At 36.9% G+C, this 25,695-nt stretch overlaps 2 protein-coding genes across 2 annotated transcripts in view; one reads left to right on the forward strand and one right to left on the reverse strand.

Moving 5' to 3' along the window:
- Window positions 1-11,554, forward strand: part of LeuRS (Leucyl-tRNA synthetase) — a 50,426-nt gene extending 38,872 nt beyond the window's left edge. Inside the window, exons 22-27 of the mRNA XM_089249343.1 lie at window positions 938-1,048; window positions 2,911-3,018; window positions 4,808-4,912; window positions 6,460-6,555; window positions 9,077-9,209; window positions 11,312-11,554. Coding sequence (XP_089105469.1) covers window positions 938-1,048; window positions 2,911-3,018; window positions 4,808-4,912; window positions 6,460-6,555; window positions 9,077-9,209; window positions 11,312-11,517 — 759 coding nt within the window. The 3' untranslated portion in view covers window positions 11,518-11,554. The remainder of the gene's footprint in view (window positions 1-937; window positions 1,049-2,910; window positions 3,019-4,807; window positions 4,913-6,459; window positions 6,556-9,076; window positions 9,210-11,311) is intronic.
- Window positions 11,555-19,623: 8,069 nt separating this feature from the next.
- Window positions 19,624-24,176, reverse strand: LOC149070044 (uncharacterized). The gene is made up of 5 exons (XM_089249267.1): window positions 23,627-24,176; window positions 22,734-23,390; window positions 21,533-22,376; window positions 20,745-21,190; window positions 19,624-19,628 (listed from the first exon to the last, which is right to left on the reverse strand). The coding sequence occupies exons 1-5, from the start codon at window positions 24,174-24,176 to the stop codon at window positions 19,624-19,626; spliced, it is 2,502 nt and encodes an 833-aa protein (XP_089105393.1).
- Window positions 24,177-25,695: the final 1,519 nt, after the last annotated feature.

Raw genomic sequence — 25,695 nt, forward strand, 5'->3', positions numbered from 1 at the left:
TCTTTTATCTTCCTGTGAATTCACCTTCATCCTGTTGTGAAGCTGTTCAATCATCATCAGAATTACTGTCACTCGAGCTCGATTAACTCGCGTCCATTTCAGACTTTTTTTCCAGATTCACCTTCACTTCTCTTTCTGAAATTTTTTTAACCATTTCATTTAAAATGAACGATTTAGTTTATAGAGAAGGCATTGCAAAAAAAATGAAAAAAAGAGGTCTGTTTTCAGAGCACACATTCTTTCAGTTTCAGTGCAAGACTTAATATTAAACTGAACAGTTTGGTATTTTAGGGTAGCATGCCCAGCAACCTGGAAAGTCAGGAAAATAAAAAATGGTCAGAGGATTTTTCATTTTTTTTGGCAGGGAAATGATCAAGCAGATTTTGATGGGAACCCTGTAGAAACTTGTTCATCTGCTTTCCACCTGAATGTATCAGACACAGAAATGAGCTGACCAAATCATAAATGGATGGGGACACCTACAAACTTGAGTCAGGCTGCAATCTACTTATTGATTGTGCGCATTTAGTAGAAAATAAAAAGATCAGTATCTCATCTTCCTGTGATTTCCATTTATCTAATTTTGAAGCTGTTAACTTCAGCCCCTGATAAGTTTTTTTTTTCTTTTTTTTAGAGCTTGGTGGTATTAAAAAAATCTTTAAATTTCGGACAGTTCCTGGAACGAATTAAACATTTTTCCATAGTTTCTATGTTTTGGAAATTGCATTTTCGCTGATGTGTGAACAGGATTCCATAACAAATTATCTTTGTTAGCCGAAGTATCACTATTTTCAGATTGAAATTTTTCATCCAGGTTCACAATAAGCAAAATACTCATTGTATAGCCTGCTGATTGTATACAAAAAAATAAGGTAGACTTATGTGCACATATAAACTCATTCTCATTGCTTTGATTGTTTTTAATTGATTTCATTAGAAAAACATTGGAAATCCTGTCAAGAAGCCCACACATGCAACTATTTGGGTTGCGAAAACCTATCCAACTTGGCAGTCTTTGATTTTGACAACTCTCCAAGATCTTCATAAGGTGACATCTACTTTTATGATTTATTTTGCATGGAATATCTTTAGTTAATTATATTGTTTCACAGTTCTGCAATAAATCTTCTGACTACCTAGTCTTTAGTTGATGTAATTCATTGTACTTTTAAATAATTAAAATAAATTACATATCAATTAATTCCAGATGTTTCTATTACTTGTAGATTTTTTTTTTTTTTCATAAGAGCACATCAATGTATTTGCTCATATACAACACAATCCCATTCAGTATTCAAAGATAATCGTCACATAGCATGTGTTATATATTGCTACTACTTAGCCATACATGTACCTCATAAACATTCCTCTGTATAATTTCTAATACAAATTAGTACATTCACAGCTTCCATCAAAATGTTCTGACTGTATTCTATGAAAGGGAAATGACTAAAATACAAAAGACAGATTTTTGGGGTCCCTGAAAATTAGTGGACCTTGGGCACATGCCTTATTTGTCTGTGATAGACAGGCCCTGCGGATAGAATCTTTATTTTTCACTATTTTGCCCATGGACAGTGCTCCACCTGGGACACAGAGACAATTCCTGTCATTTTTTGTTTCTTCACATTATAAATTCACTGTAGAAGGACCTCACTAAAGATCCCAGCTTAGAGAGCCTTGCTGGACGATGTGGGGAGCCGTTATTTTACAACTAACATGTTTTTGACTGAGCAAAAAATTAATTCTACAGTTGGTAAGAAGAGGAAATCTAGGTCTTGAGTAGCTTTCCATGCACAAATAAAATTAGAATAGCAGACAAAGGAAATTTCTGCCAGAAGTTATGAAATTTTATTTTGTTCTGATGAGTGTAGATGTTTTCGACAAAATCAATACATTTAGTGTACAATGCGATTGGCATCGAAAAGCTGTTTTACTTATGTACACTATGTTACATATTTCAGGATTTGGTGGTTATTAATATTTTTTCATTCCCTACATTCAGCCTCTTCGGAAATTTTTCAAGCGTATTGTACTTCAAACTTTGTCAGTGGACTGCCAAATGAAAATGAAGCCACAAATTACAAGAGCTCAAAAAATCAGTCAAATTTCTTTTCAAAGTAACAAAACACTGGATTAGTCTTCGTCATAACTTTTGTCCAAAATTCCAAAAAGTTGATATACAAACTAGGGTTTATTGTGAAAATAAATCAGAGACTGAATAGATACTGTTTCAAGAAGTTTCGGTAAAGAAAAATAATTTTTGTTAATTTTTTCCTATAGTGCTCAAAATGACTGCTACCGTCATTCTAGGTAGTTCAAAATTCCAGTCATTCTAGTGGTAACTCATTAAATACTGAGTAAAATTTTTAATAACGAAATAGAATATTGAAGCCAGAAAGAGAAAAGTTGAAATAGATCAAACTATGGGTCTCTGTAAACAGTTTTTCCTCTACAACTGAGCCTGTTGAGACACTTCCAAAGATTATAACAATGATTGACTGATCCCAAAAAATATACTGAAATATGTTACATATACTGAATGAGTGAGTGAAAACTGACAGGGTAGGGTCATCATGGTGCTATGGCACAACCAAGTCATGAGGGGACCTCATGATTATATTTAATTCCAATTAGCATTTGTTGTGGCAATCTTGGAGGGACTTTTAGTGATCCAGTTATGTCTAAGATGACTTCGGGCATGTGTTGTTTTACCCTTATATTTTTCGTCCACCTTTCATGAGCTTTTCGAATTTAACAGGAGTTTCGGGTATTAGCTAAGTTCTGTAGTACTTAATTTTGGTCACACACATTTTACCTTAATATGCTTATTTTTTTTTGTGTGTACAAAATTTTGTACTTGTACAAGTATATATTCAGGTATAACTTGTGTGTTGTTCAATCTTGTAGGTGCACAATGGTTTTCCCGACAACAAGGTTATTGCATCTCAGCTAAAAAGTGTTCCACAACTTACAAAATATATGAAAAAGGTGATGCCTTTTGTGCAAGCTGTCAAGGTGAGTACCATTTCTCTCCAGTCAATTCTTGACAGTACAAATGCCAATAGCAATGATTCAGAAATCTGCACCAGTAACTTGCCCTGAACTACAAATATCAAGCATCACAAAATGAAGTATTATAACAGCCTTTGTGATATTTAACAAAAATCTTTCAAATCCACTTGATAATGTGTAGTCCTGATAACAATTGATGAATTTTCAAATTCATCAGTATTATCAAGTAGAGAAATTATGGGAATCAGCACACATGAGCATAATGCTTGCTTAATCAAAAAAATTGGCCGCACTCTATTCTACACTTATCTACATAACTACTAAATCACTTACCGACTAAACCTATACAAATGCACCTTAACATTGGTTTATAGGCCTATTCTGAAGTGCTTGAAGACTTAAAATTTAGTTAACTACTCAATCTCTTGACTCGTGTAAACAGACTTTTACTTCCAGTGATCTGGAAATTTTGGAAATTCAGCGCACCACATGATATGATATGTGACGGATTAGCGAGTGTCTACTGTACATGTATCATATTCATTTCCTATTTTTTATGCTCAGTTGCTTATTAGGAAATTTGCCATGGCTTTTTTTAAGATTTGCCAGTAAATAGTATGTTTTGATTTGGTGCAGTTAACGCTTGTTTTTACGAACCCATATAGACTTGATAATTAGTTTGTAAATGGGAGGACTATGGAAAAAATGCTGAAAATAAAAAAAATTAGTTAGCCATTCATGATTATTTGATGATTTTAAAAAAAAATGCTTGTTTTTGTTTACTTCATCATAGTATATTTCTGTGATTTCAGTAATCAATGATTTTAGCTTCCCATCTCTCCATTCACTGGTAGCAGTATCTACAGCTGCACTTTCTCAGCATAGTATCCAAAAAGTCTTTTCTGGAATTTCTGCAGCCACCAGCTGATCTTTTGAAATCCTCCAATTTTAACTTTAAAGCAAATAATTTTACTTGTTGTTTCAAAAACTTTTTTGTCAATTAAAATTTTTACTTCTCATTTTCCTTAGCCAAGCAACAAGTGCCTTTTAGAGTTCCTGAAATCTTGCTTTTCTGAAGTATTTTTGAAATGGCGGAATGTCGCTGGATCCACTTGTTTAATAATCTGTTACTTATCTTTAATTAGAGTACTTGATGAATTTCTTGTGTTTTGATAATTTCTGTCTTTGTAAGAGAAAGTTCGCACATGTTCTCCCAATCTACTGTCCAGCACAATCTTTTCCATTTTATCAAAATTGCAAAGAGGAAAGTAGATGAACAGCAGTTAATTGAAGTAGAGTTCTATCAACTCCCGCCTCAGAAATTGCCTTATCAATAAACAAATGTATCCTATAATTTTTCAAATTACCAGTTTATCCAATCCTAATGCACAACACATCTTCACTTCATAGTCAACCCTGCCAGCAACCGAATGTGGATGACAAATTGGTGAGCTCTACCTTCCCTCCCCCTTCATTCTATATTTTCTCTTAAGACGTGTAGAATGTTCGCATTGAATTTACTTTTGGACACAATGAACTCGGAAGTGGCTAAAAGAATAAAATAAAAAAATAGAGGAAGAAAAATTAGTTCTTAAGCCAGAGTAAAATAGAGCGTCGTTTAACATTAGCTCTGTGGCATGCTGTTTGGGACAGAGGACCAGTTCGTAAAATCGAACCTTGACTGTATAACCATTGATTTATATTCAGTTTGTGAGATGCTTTGAGACTATGTTAGTACATTTTCATCACAAAGTCCTATACTTTTATATGAAACCTTCGCCCTTACTTTCAGGATAAATGTATAAAGCAAGGTACCAGTGCGTTGAATTTGACTCTTGATTTCGATGAAATCACAGTTCTCAATGAAAACATTACTTATCTTGCAAACACTTTAGAGGTAAGTCTTTGTTTGTTGCTTATATTCAAAATATTTTTTTTTCTCTCTTTTCTTCATCCTCAGTAGTTAAATTTTTAATGGCAACAAAAGAAGTGGGTTTTGGTATTTTGTGCGGATGCGTGTTTCTTAACTTAGCAAGTCTATAAGGAATTATACAGTCGAGCATACACTAATAATGAACATGGATATTATGGATTTTATAGTGCTTACCAAGCTAGTATGGATATAACAAAGTTTGTGTATAATGAGTATTTCTGCTGTTTTTTTAGACTTCATTATAAGTAGGTTCAAATCCTTAATTTTCATTGAAACTAGCTAGATATACTTTTGATACAGAATTCTGCACCTCTCGCCTTCTTATAGCCATCTGACAATAGTGATTAGTATATGAACATTTTGATAGAATTGGGTGTGAATTTTGGTGAGAGGCATATCACAGTAGTTATTTAGTTTCCAGTATAATTAGACTGGTGGCCGTGTAGTCATAGTTACACTCTCATCACAAGGACCCAGGTTAGAACCACACCAGTGTCACAGTGGTGGTCGGCTGAAGTTGTTTTTCCATGTCCCAACTTCGAGTTGCAAATGCGAGCCGATCTTCCCCCTTAAAATGTCTTGCCACAAAGCGCAACAGGCCTACAAATAGTGCACTCAATCATTGCACTTCACTTATTGTTTGAAAAATAAATAGCGGTACTATATAACAATCATTACACAGAAACAAACTTCACGTTACATTCATAACACAGACATACACATTCCAATGTATACCAATTCGTTAGAAGTTTTGCAACAGTAATATACATGAGGTGCATGTGTGGTTTAGTAGTATAATTAGCCCTTGTATGGGTGTAAAACAGCCATGGGATGAAAGCGATTGCCTTGATTCATAGCAAGCATCTTCGACCTGTTGCTCACATGCATGCGTGACACTCATTGGAGCACCCAAAATTTCTCTGGTTAATTCATATTTTACAGTTTGACTTATCAATTAAATAGGCATCACTTAGGGCAGTGGTTCTCAACCTTTGGAAGCCAGCAGTCCGGTTTATTTCTTTTGATGAGTTGAAGCCTGGTCCTACTCACAAGTAATTGAAAATAAATGGGGAAAAATGAAACGGTGTAAATTATTTATGGCCCGGTGGTGTAAAAACTTGACCTAGAGCACCTCTCATTTAAGAGTTCCAACTGAAATCATTTGGAGAGTAGATAAGAGTTGTTGTATGGCTACTCTTCTTTTGATGCTGGGTATGGATTTCTGATTTAGAATACCTCCCATAATTTAGATCAGTTAGCATATATCACTACATTTATCTTGTCTATTGTTTTGAGGGGGGGAGTAACAGCAGTAGCCGCTATTGTCATTTTTAGTGATTCAGATCAAAAGCTTGGGATATTTTTGTTTGCTGATCTATAATATAACCAGCTTTATATCAAAACCGATTTTCATTCTAGTCATCGTTAATTAACAAATATCAATATCCACTTTATATACTGTTTTATTTCTAATAAATATTCCTTTTTTTTTTCTTTTCTTTTTTTTTCAGTTGGAAGCTATAGAGATCAAACCAAGTTCTGAAGGTGACGATAAAATCAAAGAAGATTGCTGTCCTGGTGAACCTTTTATTGTCTTCATTTCTGAGGTTAATGGATTAAAATTTTAAATTTGAAGAACTATTTGATGAATTTATCAGTTTATAGTTTTTATGTTAAGAATCTAGGGATTCTCTAATTGTGAATGACATACACTGAAGCCTTGCTACAACGATACTCTTTGAATCCCTCTACAACAGTATTTCTTCAAATCTTGGAATCGCCTATAGTCTTATGCCTAACTCCTCTTGATACAATGATATCCTTTTCCACAGTAAATTTCCCATAACAATATTTTTTAGATTTTGAAACTACTAGAATGGTATATTTTGCTCAAAATCACCTTCAATATGTTTTTAAATTTCTCACAGTGGTCTTGTTCTTTCGAGGGTATTTAGTAGCATTCGCACGTATTTTGCACTATCTATTATCCGAAAGTTTTAATGAAGTAGCTGTGAACCTACTTTCTGTGTAGTACATAAAAGTGTTAGGCATCAAACCATTTTACAGTGGGAAACAACCACTTGAATTTTATTAATCGATTGTTCAACTTTTTGTTGCGAATAAATTCTCATAAATGTATTTTATGGTGATACCAATAACGTCAATTTAGAGGAGATGCCACCAAATTTATGCTCTTGGTTAGTGACTTATGATAATGCTACCTCATTGTAATGGTAACCTTTCTACAATTATTTTTTTTCTTGGAAAGAAGAGTATCATAAACAGATGCTAATCATTGCCAGTCTCCCATTTGAAAAAGTGTCTCTGCAGACTCCGGGCAGTCCTTCAACATATTAGAAAAATGTTGACTACTACTTAACCTCCAGACCAACCATGGCCCCCGCTCTGTTCCCCTAGGGGATATAAGCTGAACTACTACTACTTAACCGAACATGCACCTCGTACACATTTTTCTACTGAATTTCTAACGAATCAGCACGCTCCGGAATGCGTGTTCTGAGTGTATGCTTGGCCTTTTTATGTTGTCAAGTTGCTCTTGTTTTGTGTTCATGTTGCCATCTGGCTTCTATTTTCAGAAGTAAAGATAGAAATGCTTGAATTATCATGTTTTGTCAGTATCGTGTTGTAGGCCTGCCTGTTCTCTGCAGAGAGACTTTTTCAAATAGTGTGTGAGACGTGCCTCGAAGCTGGAAAACCGCAGAAAACCCAACTTTGGCCGACCACCGCTTTGCCATCAACGGGTTTGAACCTGGATCCTCAGGATGAGAGTCCAGCACAATGCCCACACGACCGCACAGCGGCAGATGGTAGCACTACACAGTAACAAACTTCACATTAGATTAGATTCACAACACGTATATGCACACATTCCAACATGTACCAATTTGTTAGAAATTCCGCAAAAGTATGTAAATGAGATGCATGTGTGGTTTAGTAGTAGTCCTTCAACATATTTACACGACATTTTAAAAAAATTCAAGCATTTACCATCTTTACTTCCAAATGCGAAAGAAAGATAGCAGCACCAACAAAAACTTTAAACAAGTCTGACATCACAAATACCTTAAAGTCACACATACACACGCGTGAACAACATTTCCTGCTTGTAAATGATTCATAAGAAATTCTGCAGAGCAATGTGCTTAAGGTGCGTGTTCAGTTAAGTAGTAGAGGATAATTATTCATTAACCCATTTCTCTCCTCAGATGTGACTTGAGGTTTTGCTCAGAAATGTTTAGAACATTCAGACTTTATTTGTGTGCTGTTTAATAGGTACTCTTCCATCGGGATGATAGTGCTCTTCTACATTATCGACTGGTGTTGTTAATAGCTGTCACTTGTTTACTGATGACTAGCTGTTGAAAATTCCATTATAAATCCTCGTAAAGTTCACAACTTCCTTTATTATAGATTCGATGCTTATTGTGAAGATTGTTCCCCTCTTGTTCCATAAAAAATGGTTGGTGTATCGGATGGTCTTTATATTAAAAAAGGAAAATAAGATAATCATTATATATGAAAACATGAGACTTTTTTTTGTTGGTGATTATAACGAGTACCAACTTTATCACAATTAAACAAGATATAATTTTTTTATGAAAAAAATTTAAAATAGTAATAGAGCATAGTAAATTGAAATTTAAAGATGTATTAATATATAAAATATGTACAACAGGGTCGAACAAATCCCAGGTGTCAGGTCGCCGTGGTAACTAAAAATTTGGTATTGGCGCCTAAAATTTTCTTTAAATAGTTACTAAATTGCAGGCTGAGAGTAGCACAAAATGTTCAGAATTTATAGCAGTGTATTTACCAACATGAAAGAGGGTCACTATGCCCTGAAAAAAGTCATGGCGCCTGAAACTTTTTCTTGGCACCTAGATTTTTTTGTGATTTGTCTAGCCCTGGTGTACAATGTATGTAAAATTTAGCTATTACTTTCTAAGAAATGAATTGATAATTGAAAGGAAAAATCCGAAACAATAAAACTTATAGTAAATTTTATGGTGCATTGCCAGTTAAGGATTAATGATTTCCATATAACATGTATTATGACATAATTATAATCTTTCTGCTGCTGAACTTTCAAACATTTTATTTTTTCAGCCCTCCATTGAAATTCGCTTGGTGAATCCGCAACCCTGTTCGGGATATTTCGAAATGTGCATACCTATCCATGAAAACGATGATGTAAACAAGTTGGCAGCGAGGGTTTGTAAAAACAGCAAGCTCATAAAAGGTGAATATTTGTCTTGTTGTTGGAATTCTAAACTAAAATTTACTTACTCGAATCTGAACAAGCACTTCATTCCTTTTCTTGAGAAATTTAGCCGCTTCCGTGTTCATGGACAGAAATTATGGTTACAGAGCAAGTTCTATTTCTCTTTTGCAAACCTGCCAGAAATTATCAGTTGATACAGTATTTAATGCAGTGGTTCTTAAAGGTTGTAGCATGGCATGACCAGCAGGGATAAAATGATATTTATCATAATATTAGGGCTGTGAGATTCTGAGTCTTTATGTTATGGCGCTGTGGGTGAGTGCTGCCTAAGTGCATAGAGATCTTCCGGAGGGATTCTGTATGGTATTTAATATTTTTATCTCATTTACAGAGGTGTGAACTTTGGGAATTCCCCCCCCCCCCACCCCTCTTGTCAGCGAATGATTGATCTCATCTGTTTAGCTGTGGCCTTGGTGCTTTGCATTCAAATGTTTCACTCTCTGCTATAGGTACTACAGTCCATTCCTGTCCGAGTGGCATGGTGGTAAGATACTCGTCTACCATCGTGAAGGTTGTTGTCTGGGTCCCGGGTTTGAACCCAAGGGAGGATATACATAAGATATTTTCCCTAACGAACTCAAGGCGACCACAGATAGACAGCGCCTTCACTTCCAACCCATCTCACTAATGGCAGTAAATTGCAATATAGTGATATGACCAGAGTTGGTGTTTGGTGAAGTAGTGTCTTAATGCATACTGTTATAGCGAAAATCTCGTTTTAACAAAAACTTTTCTAATCCCCCAAATAAGTTGACAAAAACAATATAAACATCTACTTTACCGCACACCAACTCTGGTCATATATCGCTATAGGGCGGTTTCCAACCAGAGAAGTTGGGTGGGAAATGAAGGTTCTATCCATCGGTGGCCACCCCAGTAGGGTGGTCCGAGGCCCCCCTCTTATCTAGCCCTCCTCATCCAGGAATGAGACTCTTTCTACTTGATGAATTTTAAATTTAATTTAATCAACACTTTATTCATAATAAACAAAAAATTTCTAAGAGATTGATCTCTGTCCATGTTCAGACCAGAGAGATGGGAAGCAATAGAGTGATCATCTCTCCCAAGAGTCAAATTATATGGAAAAAATTGCTATGCCCCATAAAATACAGGGTGATCCAATGAACCTGCACAAGAAATTCCCCCTCTCGAAACATTACCCTGAATGTGAGCCTGCTGTGTGTTGCATAGGCTGATACCCCACCGAAAAAATATATTGGCATAGGTGGGCATTTTTCGCCCCCCACACACACACACACCATACTCACTGTCAGCGATTTGTTGCCTCTCTGTATGAGGAGCCTGTTTCTGCTTATGGTGGGCTGGGCTAGATTTCAATGAGCTTCCTTCTAATTGTAGGGGTTTTATGCAGAGCAGTCTCAACATTATGAGGGGACCTCGGGTAAAGTGATTTTTTTGTGTCAGCGTAATTAGTTGGAAAATCCCTTACACACTTTCTCACAAAGATCATAGTACCAGATGTCATTATTTAAACTTCCTACATACATGAGACCCATAGGGTCATGCCGGATGGACATGGTCTTTTCCTTAAGGTGGTCCAGGTTCTATGGGCAGCTCTGCTGGATTCTAAAGTGGCCACCATATTTCATTCCTTATTTCTTCAGTCATTTATTTTTTTTCTCACAGCTGTTGTACTCTTCCTTTCTTTTGATTTTCAGCTGTGCCCCTCCCTCCAGAATATCCCAAAGCCACTATGGGGCCATTTGGCCCCAGGTTATGAAACATTCGTTTATACATATTCTGGAAGAGTATCCACCATAATGTTGAAGTCTACCATGGTCCTACATGTTATTTATCATTTCGGTTTTATGCACTGCTGCTTGGTGACAGTTCGCAAGCTGAGATTAGCAATCAAATGTTTCATTTTGTTAATTTGTTCATGTCTAATTTTTTTTTCACACAAGATGTCTTTAAAGTAATCTTTATAAATTGAAGAAATTGTGTTGTTATTAATACTTCAATACCTGATTTAGGTTTTTGTAGATGTATTGAATTCCAACAGTTTAAATGGCTTTTTTTTCTAAATTACATATTTTCAGACCCAAAGACTGTAGAGTTCTTGAGGTACGCAGATCCAGAGAAAGGTCCACGTCTTATCCCAGTTTTAGGACAGATGGAAAAGGGGAAGGTTCCCATCTCTGGGAATGCAATGTTCTCTGTCGATTTTGATAAGTTGAAAATAGCAGTGCGTGAAAATGGGACAATGTATGATGTGGGGCAGCAGCTAGTTTATGTAGTGCACTAACCTGTGACAGAAAATAAATATTTATTTTGAATATAAAGTGATTGTTTATTTATTTATTTTTTTTTTTTTTTGCTTGTATGGAAATATTTTTGAAGTGCTTCCGCATTGTTTTTGTTTTCCGGATTCTTTTGAGCTGCCGATCAGTGTTAAAATTCACCTATTCATCTTGTGAGTGAATTCATTGATATTTCTAGCTTGTTTTGGGTGAAGACGGGCACTGATATGAAGAAAAATATTGGAAGTGGGGGCTGCTGTTGCCAGTTGTCTTATATGCATTTTAATATAATCTGGCTCTTTTCAACAAGCAGGATTTTTCAGTTAGCCTATGACACATATACATTGTTAGTAACAGAAATGCGCTTGATACATATTTGTGTTGATATTGTGTGTAATTTCACAAATTTAGAAATTGTGCTGATACGAGACATGCAATAATTAATTTCACTGTATTTGTTTTTTTCACTAGTTAGGCCAATTTTTTTGTTTTAGTTATCTTTTTATCTTTTTTTTTTAAACTTACAAGGTCAGAAAAATAATTCTCCAAAGCAGTCATTTTACTTATTGAACTATCATTAGCTATGGAGCAGATCAGTGTTTTTTGGATTTCACGAAATATATCTCACTGGCTATAACTGCCCTGCTCTGAGACACTTTTAAATTAGCCTATCATTCAATCTGGGCCCCTGTTTGGTACATATGTAAAATTTGGTGACGATCGATCTAAAATTGTAGATTTGTATAGAGGACACACAGAGAGAGACTGAACTGAAAATTAATTATATATATATAGCTTTGCAAGCTATTCTCTCCATAAATATTTAATTTTACAATTGTTTTGCAGGGTTCTTAGCATTTCATCAGCCCTCAGTTTTATTTATAAATTTTATTTCTTTGTCCGATCGACTGAAATGTTTTCCATTTAAAAATTTTTCGCATTTTTTGCATGCTGAAAAATCACACTACTCAATTCCAGGGCTGCAAATAGGGGGAGAGTAGGCAGATCTGATGCCGGGAGCTCCACATCCACACTTCAACTGCTTTCTCTACATTGCTCATGGGTGTTAAAATACATGTTTGCTGCAGCTGACAAAGGTATTTCGTTGCTGCCCTGCTCAATCTAATCTTTCGCACTTGATTGAAGAATAGAATACTTTGCGATTCTATATGCATATCTCAATTTAACTCATCAAATCGCGTTCGAGTTTATAATTTAGAAGCTATAGCATAGCTACAAGAATGAATATGGACTCAAGATTGCAATAAAAAAAAAACCTTGAAGCTCGACCCATCTGAATGAAATGAAGTTAATAAAACAGAACCTTAAGATGCAGAGTAACAAAGTTCAAGTCAACCACTTCAATCTTAGAGTCCAGATATTTAAGAATCGCCCAGAATCTGTAACTCTTATTTTCCGGCATAGTTTCTAAATGTAGTAATCAAACATTTTTCGTCTCAAAATTAAACAGTTAATGTTCAAGAGTATTATCATTCATTGCTTTTGATAAAAGAGTTAAAATTTGCCATCCTAATCGAATGTAAATCTTGATATATGCTGCTTTTTTTATTCATTTTTTTTTAAATTAGTATTGTATAGCATTTAACTTTTATTGATAATGTTGCAAATGTAATCAATTTGATGTTATAAATTCTGAATGTTCATCAATTCATGAATTATTTCTTTCATTTATTCTGGATTTTCATTAGGTGCCAGAATTATTTCTTTCATTTATATTCTGAACTTTCATTGATCTAGGAATTATCTCTGTCAATTTTTTTTCTTTTCAATTCATGGATTCTGAATTTTCATTAGTTCTTAGAATTTATCTTATAATTATAGAATTTTTTGTTAGAATTTCTTTCATTAGATCCCAATTTACAAAATGATGGAGATACAAAAACAACTGGAGAAGGAAGTTCAAGATGTCGCAAAGGCGATTGAGTTCAACTCTACATGTGTTGAGGACTTCGAAAAAAAGTTGAGGATCTGACAGAACTGGTACAACACTACTTACTTAGTAAGGAAAATAAGGAGATAAAAACTAAAAATGAGCATTTGTGTGTGTGCGCGTGAAATTGGAGCTAAAAGAAATGAAATATTGTATAAACAAGCTGGAAATCAAGAGCAGAAGAAACAACATAGAAGTAGATAGAATCCCAGAATTGAAAAATGAAAATATTAGTGAGATACTTCAAACTGTAAAAACATTCTCGGATATGAATGAAGTTACAGAAATAGAAAGTGCACACAGGGTACCTACAAGAAACGAAATAAACCTAAACCAATCATAGTGCAATTTCACAATGAAAAATCAAAAACTATGGCTTCACAAGGCAAAGGGTCAGTATTTTATTTATTTATACAATATTGTTGGCCCAAGGCGTAAACAAGAGGATGTGGTAGATTACACATATGCAGTACAGCCTAACAGCTGACTAAATAAATCCCATCTTCAAAGACACTAAAATATGCAGGGTGATTATAAAAAAAACTATCCCAACATATGGGCCCCTAACTATCATACCATTCACAGAAACTGAATGAAATTTTGGCATAAGGTATTTTGAGGTATGCGCTCAAGAATGATATGGAAAACAACAGTGTCACTCTAACAGTTACGGTTACAGTGAGAAAATGTCAAAAATATCAAATGGCAACACCAAGTTTTTTGTATTGGAATGCGATCTCCATACTAAAAAACACTAAATAGCGTTGGAATGGCACCTGTAGCACGAAAATCCCTGGAGCTAGGCAAGGAAAAAGTAAAAAGGACTTTGCCGTGCACCAGAGCATTAATGTTCATTTCATTTGTCACACCGTTTCTTCGGCTGAGATCCCAGCCTGATTAGTCCTCCACAAGGTCATGTGGAAAATTTGTGAAACACAATAAAATGCTTTATTTTATGCTGCTTCTCTGTCCTTATTGGTTGTCCTCACTTTCAGCCTATCTACCGCCGGTGATTTTCATGCTACAGTTGCCGTTCGAACGCTATTTAGGGTTTTTCACAATGGAGATCACATTCCAATGCAAAAAACTTGGTGTTGCCATTTGATATTTTCGAAATTTTCTCACTGTAACCGTAACTTTTAGAGTGACACTGTTGTTTTCCATATCATTCTTGAGTGCATACCTCAAAATACCTTATGCCAAAATTTCATTCAGTTTCTGTTAATGGTATGATAGTTAGGGGCCCATATGTCGGGATAGTTTTTTTATAATCATCCCATATTTTAATGAACATTTAACAATAGAAAACAAGATCCTTTTCCATATGGCACACCAAACAAAAATCAAGTTGGATTACAAGTTTGCTTGGATAAAAGAGGGCAAGATTTTTCCTTAGGAGGGATGAGAACTCAAAAATAATGCGAATAAGTGATGAGGAGCAACTTCTTAAATTAGAGGCAAGCCTACATGGAAATGAACGTTGAAGACCTAATCGATGCCCAGGAACAACTGTCTCTGGAGGAGCTCAAAGAAGTAAAAACTTTTTTAAATACAGCAACACTATATATATATAAAACGAGGTATTCACATTCTTGATATTGAACATTCAAATTCTAAGAACAGATTATGATGATTTTTTAGTGTTATTAAATGAACCTGTTGATATGATATGCTTGTGCGAAATATGGATAGAAAGCAATGAAGTCTATGGCTATTATATAAAGGACATGGAAAATTTGATTGCACACACAATTGTTTCATAAACAGATCAGGAAGGGTAATAAATATAAAAACATGAAAACAATAGGGGAAAAACAATTCAAATTTGTAACAGCAGATGATTTATGTATAAGTCCCCCAAACTATGACATTGAGAGCGATAATATAGCAATATTTCTCTCATATACAATTTCTCAATACAATATCTACCATAATAAATGGTGAAATCAACACATTCCAAAATGTAATGAAAGGTGTCCCACAAGGATCTGTCCTTGGGCCATTATTATTTCTTGTTTATGTTAATGATATGTAAAATGAAGTTAAACGGTAAATTAATCTCATTCGCAGATGACATAAGCGTATATGTTGAAGATTCAGAAATGGTAGATCTTGAAGAGGACTTGCTTAACACCTGACTAAATAAAAACAAATTAATGCTAAATACATATGCTTAAAAACTAAAAACATTAATCACAAAACTGATATACATATAAAAATACATAACCATTGTTTTTGCCAACTGAACCTACAGTGTCATTGTCAAGAAATAGAGTTTATAACTATTTAGGAATTATAATACAGGATGATCTAAAATGGAATTTGCAGTGTGAAAAAATAGTTTTAAAAAATTGGAATCTATTTATATATTAGCACAATCCTATATAAACTCAAAAACACAACTGATAACTTTTTGAAAGACATATTTTATGCATGGATTTATTCACTAATAACATGGAATTTGCAACTGGGTGGGGCATATGATAAACAAGGATTAAATAACACAATAAAATAAGGTCAATAATAACAAGTACTAACTCTATAGAATAGAGTTAGTACTTGTTATTATTGACCTATAGAATAGAGTTCTCTCAATAGAACAGAGTATCACACTCTTAACATAAGACAAATCTATATATATAGGATTATAAAATTTTTAACATTAAATTACAAATTTAATGACTGACAATGAAAAGTAATAGAGTATCAACTAGATATATAAATATTTATCGAGTCAATAAAACATTATTTAAAAAGTTTTTTGTTTTACTGTTCCTAAAATACTAAATCTTTTTCACTCAATGAACCACACGAAAAAAATATGAATTTCAATTTTAACATTTATTAGTTCGCTAGAGAAACAAATTATAAAGAGCAATTATGCAGTAATTACCAGCTTGAGAAGCTGGATGTATTGATGTATGATATATTTGTATGATCCTAATTATTTCTGTGAATTCTGGTATATTGCACAAGAAATTAACATTTAAGTAAAATACATTCCATAAACCCTAACCAATTAACTAATTTTTGAAAAAAGAAACGGCAGTTGCCACTTGTCTAACAGATGAATATTCTTATAGACCTGCTGGAAGGACACCCTAGTCCCTTGGGGTCACAGAGTGAATGTTCCTAATTTTATGTTTATTTTTATGTATGTATTTTTGTACTAATTTGTCATGATAATGTTGTCAAAAATAAAAATTAAGTTAGTTTTTTGGAATTATTTCATCAAATTTTTATAAATTTTTGTTCTTTGTCAATTTACATTTAATTGTGTCTATATATTATTTTTGTATAGATACCTTTTAGCATTGCTGTATATTTTGTAATGATGTGTGATGCTATGTAATTTTTAGATGTCGATTCCCCTCTCCCACAGAATATATATAAAATCGGGGCCCCAAAATTATTAGGACGCCTCTTTCCCCGGCTCGCAACAATTTTCTTAAGCTTGAAGGAAAAAAATGTAAACAAAATACCCGGTTAGGAAAACAAATACACTCTCATGTCTCCCGTAAAGATGAAAGTTTCCGGAAAAGTCGATACTAGGTCTTTCGGTTGTCATGGTAACGGAGGACATGATGCAGGAAACGGGTCTAAATTTAGCTCCGAGCAGATGGGAACGAACAAGCTTTGACCTCCCTGAAAATTTTTTTTGTTTTTCTTAAAATAACAACCGCTCGAAACTTCATGAACGCGTTAAATTAACCGGTGCATCCATATTTGACGTCATCAGCGCATATACGCTAATGTGCATAATATTTGCTTTTCGGGGGAGGGGAGAGAATAATTAAAATTTTTAGATTTTTCAACATTATAATCTATCCGCTCATACATAAAAAAGGGATTTACATAGGGATCTGCAAAGAATATAAAGCTTTTTGTAAGGTCAATATCTTGGTAAGCCTAATTTTGCACTATAACGTTTTTATAAACTTACTTGCATTTAATCTACTTTATTCTAATTTTTTTGTCACCGATATGTACTCAAGAACCTCTTGGAAGATGGAATGCAATTCATCAACCGTACATACACCTCTACGGAATTTCCAACGAATTGGTGCATGCTGGAATGTGCGTGTACGTGTTGCGAAATTTTATTAAATTTTAAGGAGGCCAAGCAAAATAATGTTCCTTTTATTTGGAAAAAATAATAATCTTGTTATGGTAACTATGAAGTTTCACCACGAAGGGAAGGTACCCTCTGACAAAAGTCTGGGGGCATCAGGATTTCGGAGATGCTTTGATGGGGCACGGCCTAAAGGTTGAGAATCCTTGCTCTAGAAGGTGTTGCCTAAGCCCATCTCGGAAGCTCCAGCGACCCAAGGTTAAGTTCAGAGCCTCCTAGTTAGGTCTCTCTGGGTGGCTTTGTTAAGATCCCCTGCACTAGATTAACCATTAGCTGTCGAGAATTCGTCGATTCAACTAGTCATTAACGCATCTGGCGAGCCAGCAATTTTTCACACCGCCAAAGTTTGTGATGACCTTTTCCTCGTTTCTTTACACACGTTAGAATCGCTACCGAACAACTATCGATCGAACTGAGGAACTCGGGATCGATTTCTGCTGGATTGAGGGGAAGGGGCATGATTTGACACCTTAAATCAGCGGTTCTCAACCGGTGCTCCGCGACCGCTCGAGGAAAATAAAATAAAAAAACCAGTAAAATTTAACACTTTTGGAGCTTAACACTTTGTTCAAGGGAATTAAGCCCGAACTCTAGTAGCTATAAAATGACTGAATATATATGTGTTCCCAGTATTTTTAAACATAATCTATAAATTTTCTAGTTCCATAAAAAATAAATAAATATAGAATATATACTTATAAATGGCAGCAGCCAACGGATGTAGCTTTATGAAATGATGTGGAAGTAAGTATAGTTGAAACACATTTGTCTTCCTAGGTAAGGTAGCCATGTTTGTTGATGACAAGATGCTTGTTTTTAATAAAAACCATTTTTAGATATTTGTACAACATTTGGATGAATTTTTATTCAGAATTGTTTGAAATTTTATGTTAAAATATGATGTTCTCTTATATGCGGAACTTTTTTAAAACTCTAAAACATACTTTTTTTTAATTATTTCTCATTAAATACTAATTATTAGTTCCTGTAAATAATTGCTATATTATGAAAGAAAAGCATTCGAAATTTCTAGTTAAAAAAAACTGTTGAGATGTATATATTCTAAGTATTTTAAAAAAATCATGAAAACTGCCAAAAACCCTCAGTCCACAGGGACAAACATAGTCGAAATAGCTCAGACACGAAAGTGTTGAAATAATTATTATAAATATTTTTAAACAGTAAAAATATATCAGTAACTTTGATGAATAATTAAAAAATTGGTCTATACGGGGCTCCGCCATAGGATTTTTTTACTTAAAAGGTCTCCGCGAGTCAAAAAATGTTGAGAAACGCTGTCTCAATGAATCGTTTCTATCCCTACCAAAAATTTTCGTTTCTTTCATAGTAGCCTATTCAAGGGCCAATCCTTTAGTTTCCACCTTGACAAGAGAGCATAGACAACAGAAATAGAGGGGAAATCTATTTTTCGACAATTCTTCCATGCTTCTGCATAAATGTCGTCTCGCGATTGTCGTCATTTTGAAGACACTTTCCTTCCCCTTATACATCCAGAAATAAATATACTTTTATAAACTCTCTCTCTATTTTAATCGTTCTTGAAGGACAAGATGACGCTTTCTCAACTAAAAATGAAGGTTAGCAAAGTGAAAAAGAAACATCTAAGTGTTCCTCGTAATATAACGCACCTGCAGTGTTTTTCTTTTTTTTTGTCCGATGTTTTCTTTTGAAGCGAATGCAAAGCTGAATTCCACTTCTTGTAAAAGCAAAGGCGGTTCGAGCTTACTTGTCGCCCGGTGCAAAGCCTCAAGTGCCCATCCACCTAAAGATGGGCTAGAGGCTGGAAGGGGCTTCAGCCCAGGGAACCGTGGAATAAATAAACCTGATTTTTTTTTATGTAGTTGCACACCCCTCAGTGCATAACATTGCTGTGCGTGACTGCGTCCCGCTTTTAAAGAGATACGGTCCCGTTTTTTTTTTAATCCGGGATTATTTTATCTTTTTTAAATATACCAGGTAACTTCAACCACATTACAGCTCTAATTGGTAGGCCACCATTACTTACACTTATCCTGCAAAGAGGAAGTATAACGAAGAGAATTTTATCAAGAAACTTATTTTAAAGGTGTTTCTCTCTCTCTCTCTCTGGTGCTCCACGGACCGGACAAGTAAGAAATCCAATTTTCCTTTGCCTTTATTTACAAATACAACGCCACAACAGACAAAATGCCCCAACGAGGTGGCTGAAAAAGAGATGCCCGTAATAAAGATGGATGACATATTTCAAAAATACAGCTACCCAATTAAAAATGCAATTACAAACAATATATATGCATAATTAAATATCATACAATGCCCATAAGAATGTTTGGGTTATGAGGTTGCGTGATTTGGATAAAATGATGGATCAGGATAATTGATTAATTTCTTAAAATAATTATTTATTTACAACACGAAACATAAGACGAAATAAAAAATCTACGGAGCGACATGTTAAGCTCTTGATGGTTCGGTCGCTTTTCCTGCGATTTCCCGCGCGACAATCCAATGGCATCGGCTTTACAAGTGCCGCCATCTGTGAGATAAAATACAAATCGAATCTCACCACATGAGTTTCCCCCCAGTGAAGGAACATGGTGAGAGAACGATAAATGAGATACAAAATGAAAATGTGATACAAAAAATTAATCATAAGATGCAGAATAATAGGTGTGCAAGACATAATACAATGATGCAGGAAATCATGTGCAATAAGTATACACTTAAAAAAAAATATGATGCAAAAAAATATTATGATGCACAATTCGAAACAAAATTAATTTTGGTTATCAGCCTAGGACTGAATTTGACTTTTCTGCCAGACCTAGTGACATATGGTTGTACTGGCACAGTGTCATTTTTCTTTTCTTCGAGCTTGTTTTTGTCAAGTTCCACACAGACATCGTTAAAGATAAATGCGGGTTTCACTCTGTCAAGTGAAACACAGGTCTTTCTCCCATTTACATTTAAAGTGATATTTTTTTCATTACGAGAAATCACTTCATGGGGTCCAGTATATGGTTGTGTCAAAGGTGGTGTGATCTTGTCAATTCGAAGAAACACATGTGAGCAAGTTTGCAGTTGAGGATGCACATAAATTTTGGATTGACCATGAGGTGATGTTTTGCATGGTTTGATACTATTCATACGCTCTCTGAGCTGTTGTACGTATGTGTATGTTGATGAGAGCTGACCGGGTGTATCCGTGCAGAGATCTGCAGGTAATCTCAAAGATGTACCAAAAACTAACTCTGCACTAGAGGCTTTGATATCCGGCTTGACGGCTGCCCTGAGACCAAGTAAGATGGCTGGCAATGTGACGGTCCACTTTGGATTCTCATGTGCCTTCAATGAGCTTTTTAAGACACGGTGGAACCGTTCGACCATGCCATTGGCCTGTGGATGGTAAGCAGTGGTACGAATCCTGCTAGTGCCAAGCAGGTTGATCAGTTCTCTGAAGAGCGATGATTCGAACTGCCGTCCTTGATCGGTTGTTATGGTTGATGGACATCCATAACGGCAAATCCAACCATCGAACAAGGCACGACAAACTGTGTCTGCTGTGATGTCTGCTACAGGTATGACTTCCGGCCATCTGGTGTAGCGATCAATTACTGTTAAGCAGTATGTCATTCCTTCTGAAGGAGGCAGAGGTCCAACCAGATCGATATGAATATGAGAAAATCTTGCATCGGGTGTTGCAAAGGTGCCTAAAGGTGTTTTGGTATGCTTATGAACCTTTGAGCGTTGGCACTCATTGCAACACTTTACCCAATCTTTGATGTTCCTTCTCATGTTAGGCCAAACGTATCTTGCAGATATTAGCTGAGTAGATGATGTTACACCTGCATGAGCAAGATTGTGGAAATGATGAAAAATAGTCTTGCGGAAGCTCGCTGGAACAAATGGTCTTGGTGAGCCTGTAGACACATCACACACCAGTTCTGTTGCGGCAAATGGACTTGGCATTGATTTGAAAGTCAGTGAATTAGAGTTGTCTTGCTGTAACTGTTTTAATTCAGGATCCTCTCGTTGAGCAGTTGCAAAAAGGTCAAAATCCAGGAATGGTGATTTGGAAATAGAGTTGATTTCTATTCTTGAAAGAGCGTCAGCTACCACATTATCTGCACCTTTAGTATGACGAACATCAGTGCTGAATTGCGAGATGAAGTCAAGGTGTCGCCATTGACGTGGGCTGCATTTATCAGGATTTTGCTTGAAGGCGAAGACGAGAGGTTTCTGATCGGTGAAAATTATGAACTCACGGCCGTCTAGCATGTGCCGGAATCTTTTGACAGCAGTGTACATTGCTAACAGTTCTCGGTCGTAAGTGGAGAACTTCTGTTGACTCTTTGTCAGTTTCATGGACAGGAATGCAATGGGTTCCCATCCTTTTCCATTTGATTGCATTAGCGAACCACCGACTGCTAAATCACTGGCATCAACCCATAGACTTAGCTTGGCACCAGGAATTGGATGGTGAAGTAATGTTGCACCCGCTAAAGCTTGCTTCGCATCGATGAATGCTTGCTCGGCTGGATCAGTCCACTGAAGGATATCAGCTGGCTTGGTTTGAGTAGCTCTTTTGGATTTCTTTTTGTTTTTTATTCCCTCCAAAAACTTGTGTAGAGGTGTTAAGATGTGTGCAGCTCTGGGCACAAAACGACGATAAAAGTTGAAGAGACCAAGAAAACGTCGTAATTGAGTGATGGTGTTTGGCTTAGGAAAGTTCAGGATGCAATCAACACGATCTGTTAAAGGCTCGATGCCAGATCCAGAAACTTGGTAACCCAAAAATTCAATTGATGAAACACCAAATACACATTTAGAGGGCTTGATGCTGAGGCCATATATTTGCAGACGTTCGAATAACAACCTTAGATGTTCGATGTGCTCTTCTGGTGATTTCGAGGCTACCAGTATGTCATCAACAAAGGCATATACAAATGGAAGTCCACGAGTGACCTCGTCAATAAACCTTTGGAATGTGGCTGCAGCGTTGCAAAGGCCAAATTGCATTCGAGTGCTCTCGAATAACCCAAACGGTGTGATAATAGCACTTTTATGGACATCTTCCGGATGTATAGGAATCTGATGATAGGCCCTAATGAGATCTATATGGGAAAAGATTTTACTACCATGCAATTCAGATGTAAAGTCCAGAACATTTGGAACACTGTACCGGTCTTTCACAGTCTGTGCATTTAAAGCTCGGTAATCACCAACTGGACGCCATTCATCACTGTCCTTTTTTGGGACCAAGTGCAGAGGTGATGCGTAGCAGCTGTTCGATGGTCGTAAATGGCCAAGGTCAAGCATCTGCTGAAATTCTTGCTTCACGATTTTCAATCGATCAGGAGCTAGACGTCTTGGTTTGGCATGCACAGGTGGACCAACAGTCTCGATATGATGCACGACAGAGTGTTTCACAGGTTGTCCTGGTTGTGGTGGTTTGATGATGTCGGGAAACTTGCTGAGAAGGCTGTGGTAGATGGTGTCACCTTCGATGAGTTTGATTGAGTGAACTTCTGCAATGTGAAGATCACAGTCAGTATTGAGTTTTGTTGTCCTATCCAGCAAACATCGTCGTCGGAGATCCGGAACAAGATCAAAGTTGAACAGAAAGTCTGCCCCAATGATGGGTGTGGAAACATTAGCCAGTAGGAAAGTCCAAGTGAAATTACGACGGAGATTGAAATCTAATGTCACCCTCTTTTGACCATAAACACTAATGGATGAAGCATTAGCAGCAGAGAGCTTCATAGTGGCGTCGCGGCGTCGTTGTGATGGTGATGCTGGAAGGATAGAAACATCGGATCCAGTGTCAATCAGGAATCGAATTTTGGAATTTCTGTCCATGGTAAAAAGGCGACGAGATGCCTGTGGCAAGGAGCATGTCGCGATTACTCCTCGCCCGCCCCGTTTTTTTGAAACTTGCACGGCGACACGCACTTTTTGGCGTTGTTGCCGAATTTGTTGTGATACCAGCAGTTTTCCGATCGTGGATGCGGACTGCGCGCACGTGAGGTACGTTGGCGAGAGTTGCTACGCGAACGCAGGACGTTTTTCAACTCGCGGCGTAACTGAGCCACTTCGTCCCGAAGTTGCGCGACGGAATCCGGCTGTTGCGGTTTCTCAACTGCGTCAACATGCTGAGGGTTCACTTCATGAATTTTGTCGGCGAGTTGAGCAGCTTTCTCGAGAACGAGTGGAGTGACAGCAGCGAGAATGGACTGAGTTGATGCCGGTAAGTGTTGGAGAAAAAGCTCCATCAGCAATTCTTCGGAGACAGAATGCGATTCCGCTCGTCGTCGCAATTCGCGGAGAATGTCGGATGGTTTCCGATCTCCCAATGACCCGCATGTTAAGAGCTTTCGAAGTTGAGTGGACGACGACTCGCTCGACCGTTTAATCAGTTCCGATTTCAGCCTTTCATACGGATCCGTGGCCGGCGGATTAACGAGAATGTCCCGGACAAGAGCCGCACTTTCCGGAGGCAGATTCGCGACAACATAGTTGTACTTTGTGACAGATTCGGTTATCGGTTTCGGAACAGCGAGAGCGAAAGTGCTTTCACACATGATAAACCACAGCGCTGGATCATGGTGGTTAAAAAGTGGTACCTGAACGGCACTTACTTCCATGATGAAAATCCAGGGAAAGTGATGTCAAGTTCCGGAAAGCGAAAGTTCACTCACGGGAAACGCCAGTAGATTGCCTCGTGCTGCAGTGAAGAAACTGGAACTTGTTTGAAGTCCGCGGTCACCATACTTTGGGTTATGAGGTTGCGTGATTTGGATAAAATGATGGATCAGGATAATTGATTAATTTCTTAAAATAATTATTTATTTACAACACGAAACATAAGACGAAATAAAAAATCTACGGAGCGACATGTTAAGCTCTTGATGGTTCGGTCGCTTTTCCTGCGATTTCCCGCGCGACAATCCAATGGCATCGGCTTTACAAGTGCCGCCATCTGTGAGATAAAATACAAATCGAATCTCACCACAAATGCTTATGGTTGTCTTATTCTAAGTATGGAATAACTTCTCGATTTACCCCATTATTTGACCGTTCTAGAAAAATTACCGGGTGCAATTACACAATTACCCCCCAAAATGTGCGCACCAAAATGCACATTTGTCCTTTAAGCCGGGTTTTCCTAGGAGCAGGTTTCCTGTGCCGCGCGCAACGTGATTCGCCCAGCGCGACCCGCCGTCCACTCACCAGTAAGAAAAGCAGCATGGCTGTTTTCCTACAGAGCGCAATGCGGCTCACAACAGCGCTTTACGTCGGGTGTGATTGGCCGACTGCTTCTGGAAGAGTCAAATGCGTCGTGCGCGGTTTTGCCGATATTCTCTTCACTCTTGTGTGTTTTCTTTTCCTTCCCTTCAAACCGGAGCATGCAGACGACAGAGTAGCTGATGCCAAAGCCATATACTTTATATAGCCGCCCTGATCTGATGCGTCTCGCTAGGAAAACACAAACGCGTAGCGTGATTATGTAACACGTTTCTGTCGGCGCGAAATAGTCTAATTCGGTTCACGCTGCGCAACAAACCTATTCCTAGGAAAACCCGACTGGGTTATATTCCACAGACCTCTTGGAAATCCCTAGAATCGTATCTGTGGACCACCTGTTGAAAAAGATTGGCGCAAGAACGAACCTCAGTGATAAGGCGTTTTGAGCAGCACCCCCCCCCCCCATGAATTATTCATGAATATAAATGCAATACGCCTCCTCCACCCCCAATATATGCATGAGTCTCGTATTGTTCCGGATAATGTCTCTCACAAGCAAGGTCGCAACTAGGGGGAAGGGGGCAAGTGGCTTTGGCGCCGGACCAGAGGAAGGGCAAATTTCATTCTTCAACCTTTCCTTCAAAAATGCGAAGGGGATGCCAAAATTCATGATTGTCCCGGGCAAAGCTGCATTAAGAGTTTACCTTTCAAGCGGCTTTGGCCCCGGGTGAGCAAGCATCCAGTTGCGGCCCTGCTCACAAGCACTCGAGATGGCAAAGCACGAAGCAATTTCAAGGACAACACAGATTTATTTTACAGAACAGCTATTTACACGTATTCACAAGCAGCGATTTG

Source organism: Pholcus phalangioides, unplaced genomic scaffold, assembly GCF_987345545.1.
Source record: "Pholcus phalangioides strain wild (caught in Gottingen) unplaced genomic scaffold, Ppha-v1.0 ptg000022l_1, whole genome shotgun sequence".
In the NCBI taxonomy this organism is placed as follows: domain Eukaryota; kingdom Metazoa; phylum Arthropoda; class Arachnida; order Araneae; family Pholcidae; genus Pholcus; species Pholcus phalangioides.

What these genes read in the sequence shown, in the direction of transcription:
- LOC149070044 (XM_089249267.1), bottom strand. Translation starts at nt 24,176, where the DNA reads ATGTGTGAAAGCACTTTCGCTCTCGCTGTTCCGAAACCGATAACCGAA. An exon ending in GCGTAGCAACTCTCGCCAAC is followed by an intron (nt 23,391 to 23,626) that starts GTACCTCACGTG and finishes CTATCCTTCCAG; the next exon opens with CATCACCATCACAACGACGC. An exon ending in TTTGCCGCAACAGAACTGGT is followed by an intron (nt 21,191 to 21,532) that starts GTGTGATGTGTC and finishes TCGCTACACCAG; the next exon opens with ATGGCCGGAAGTCATACCTG.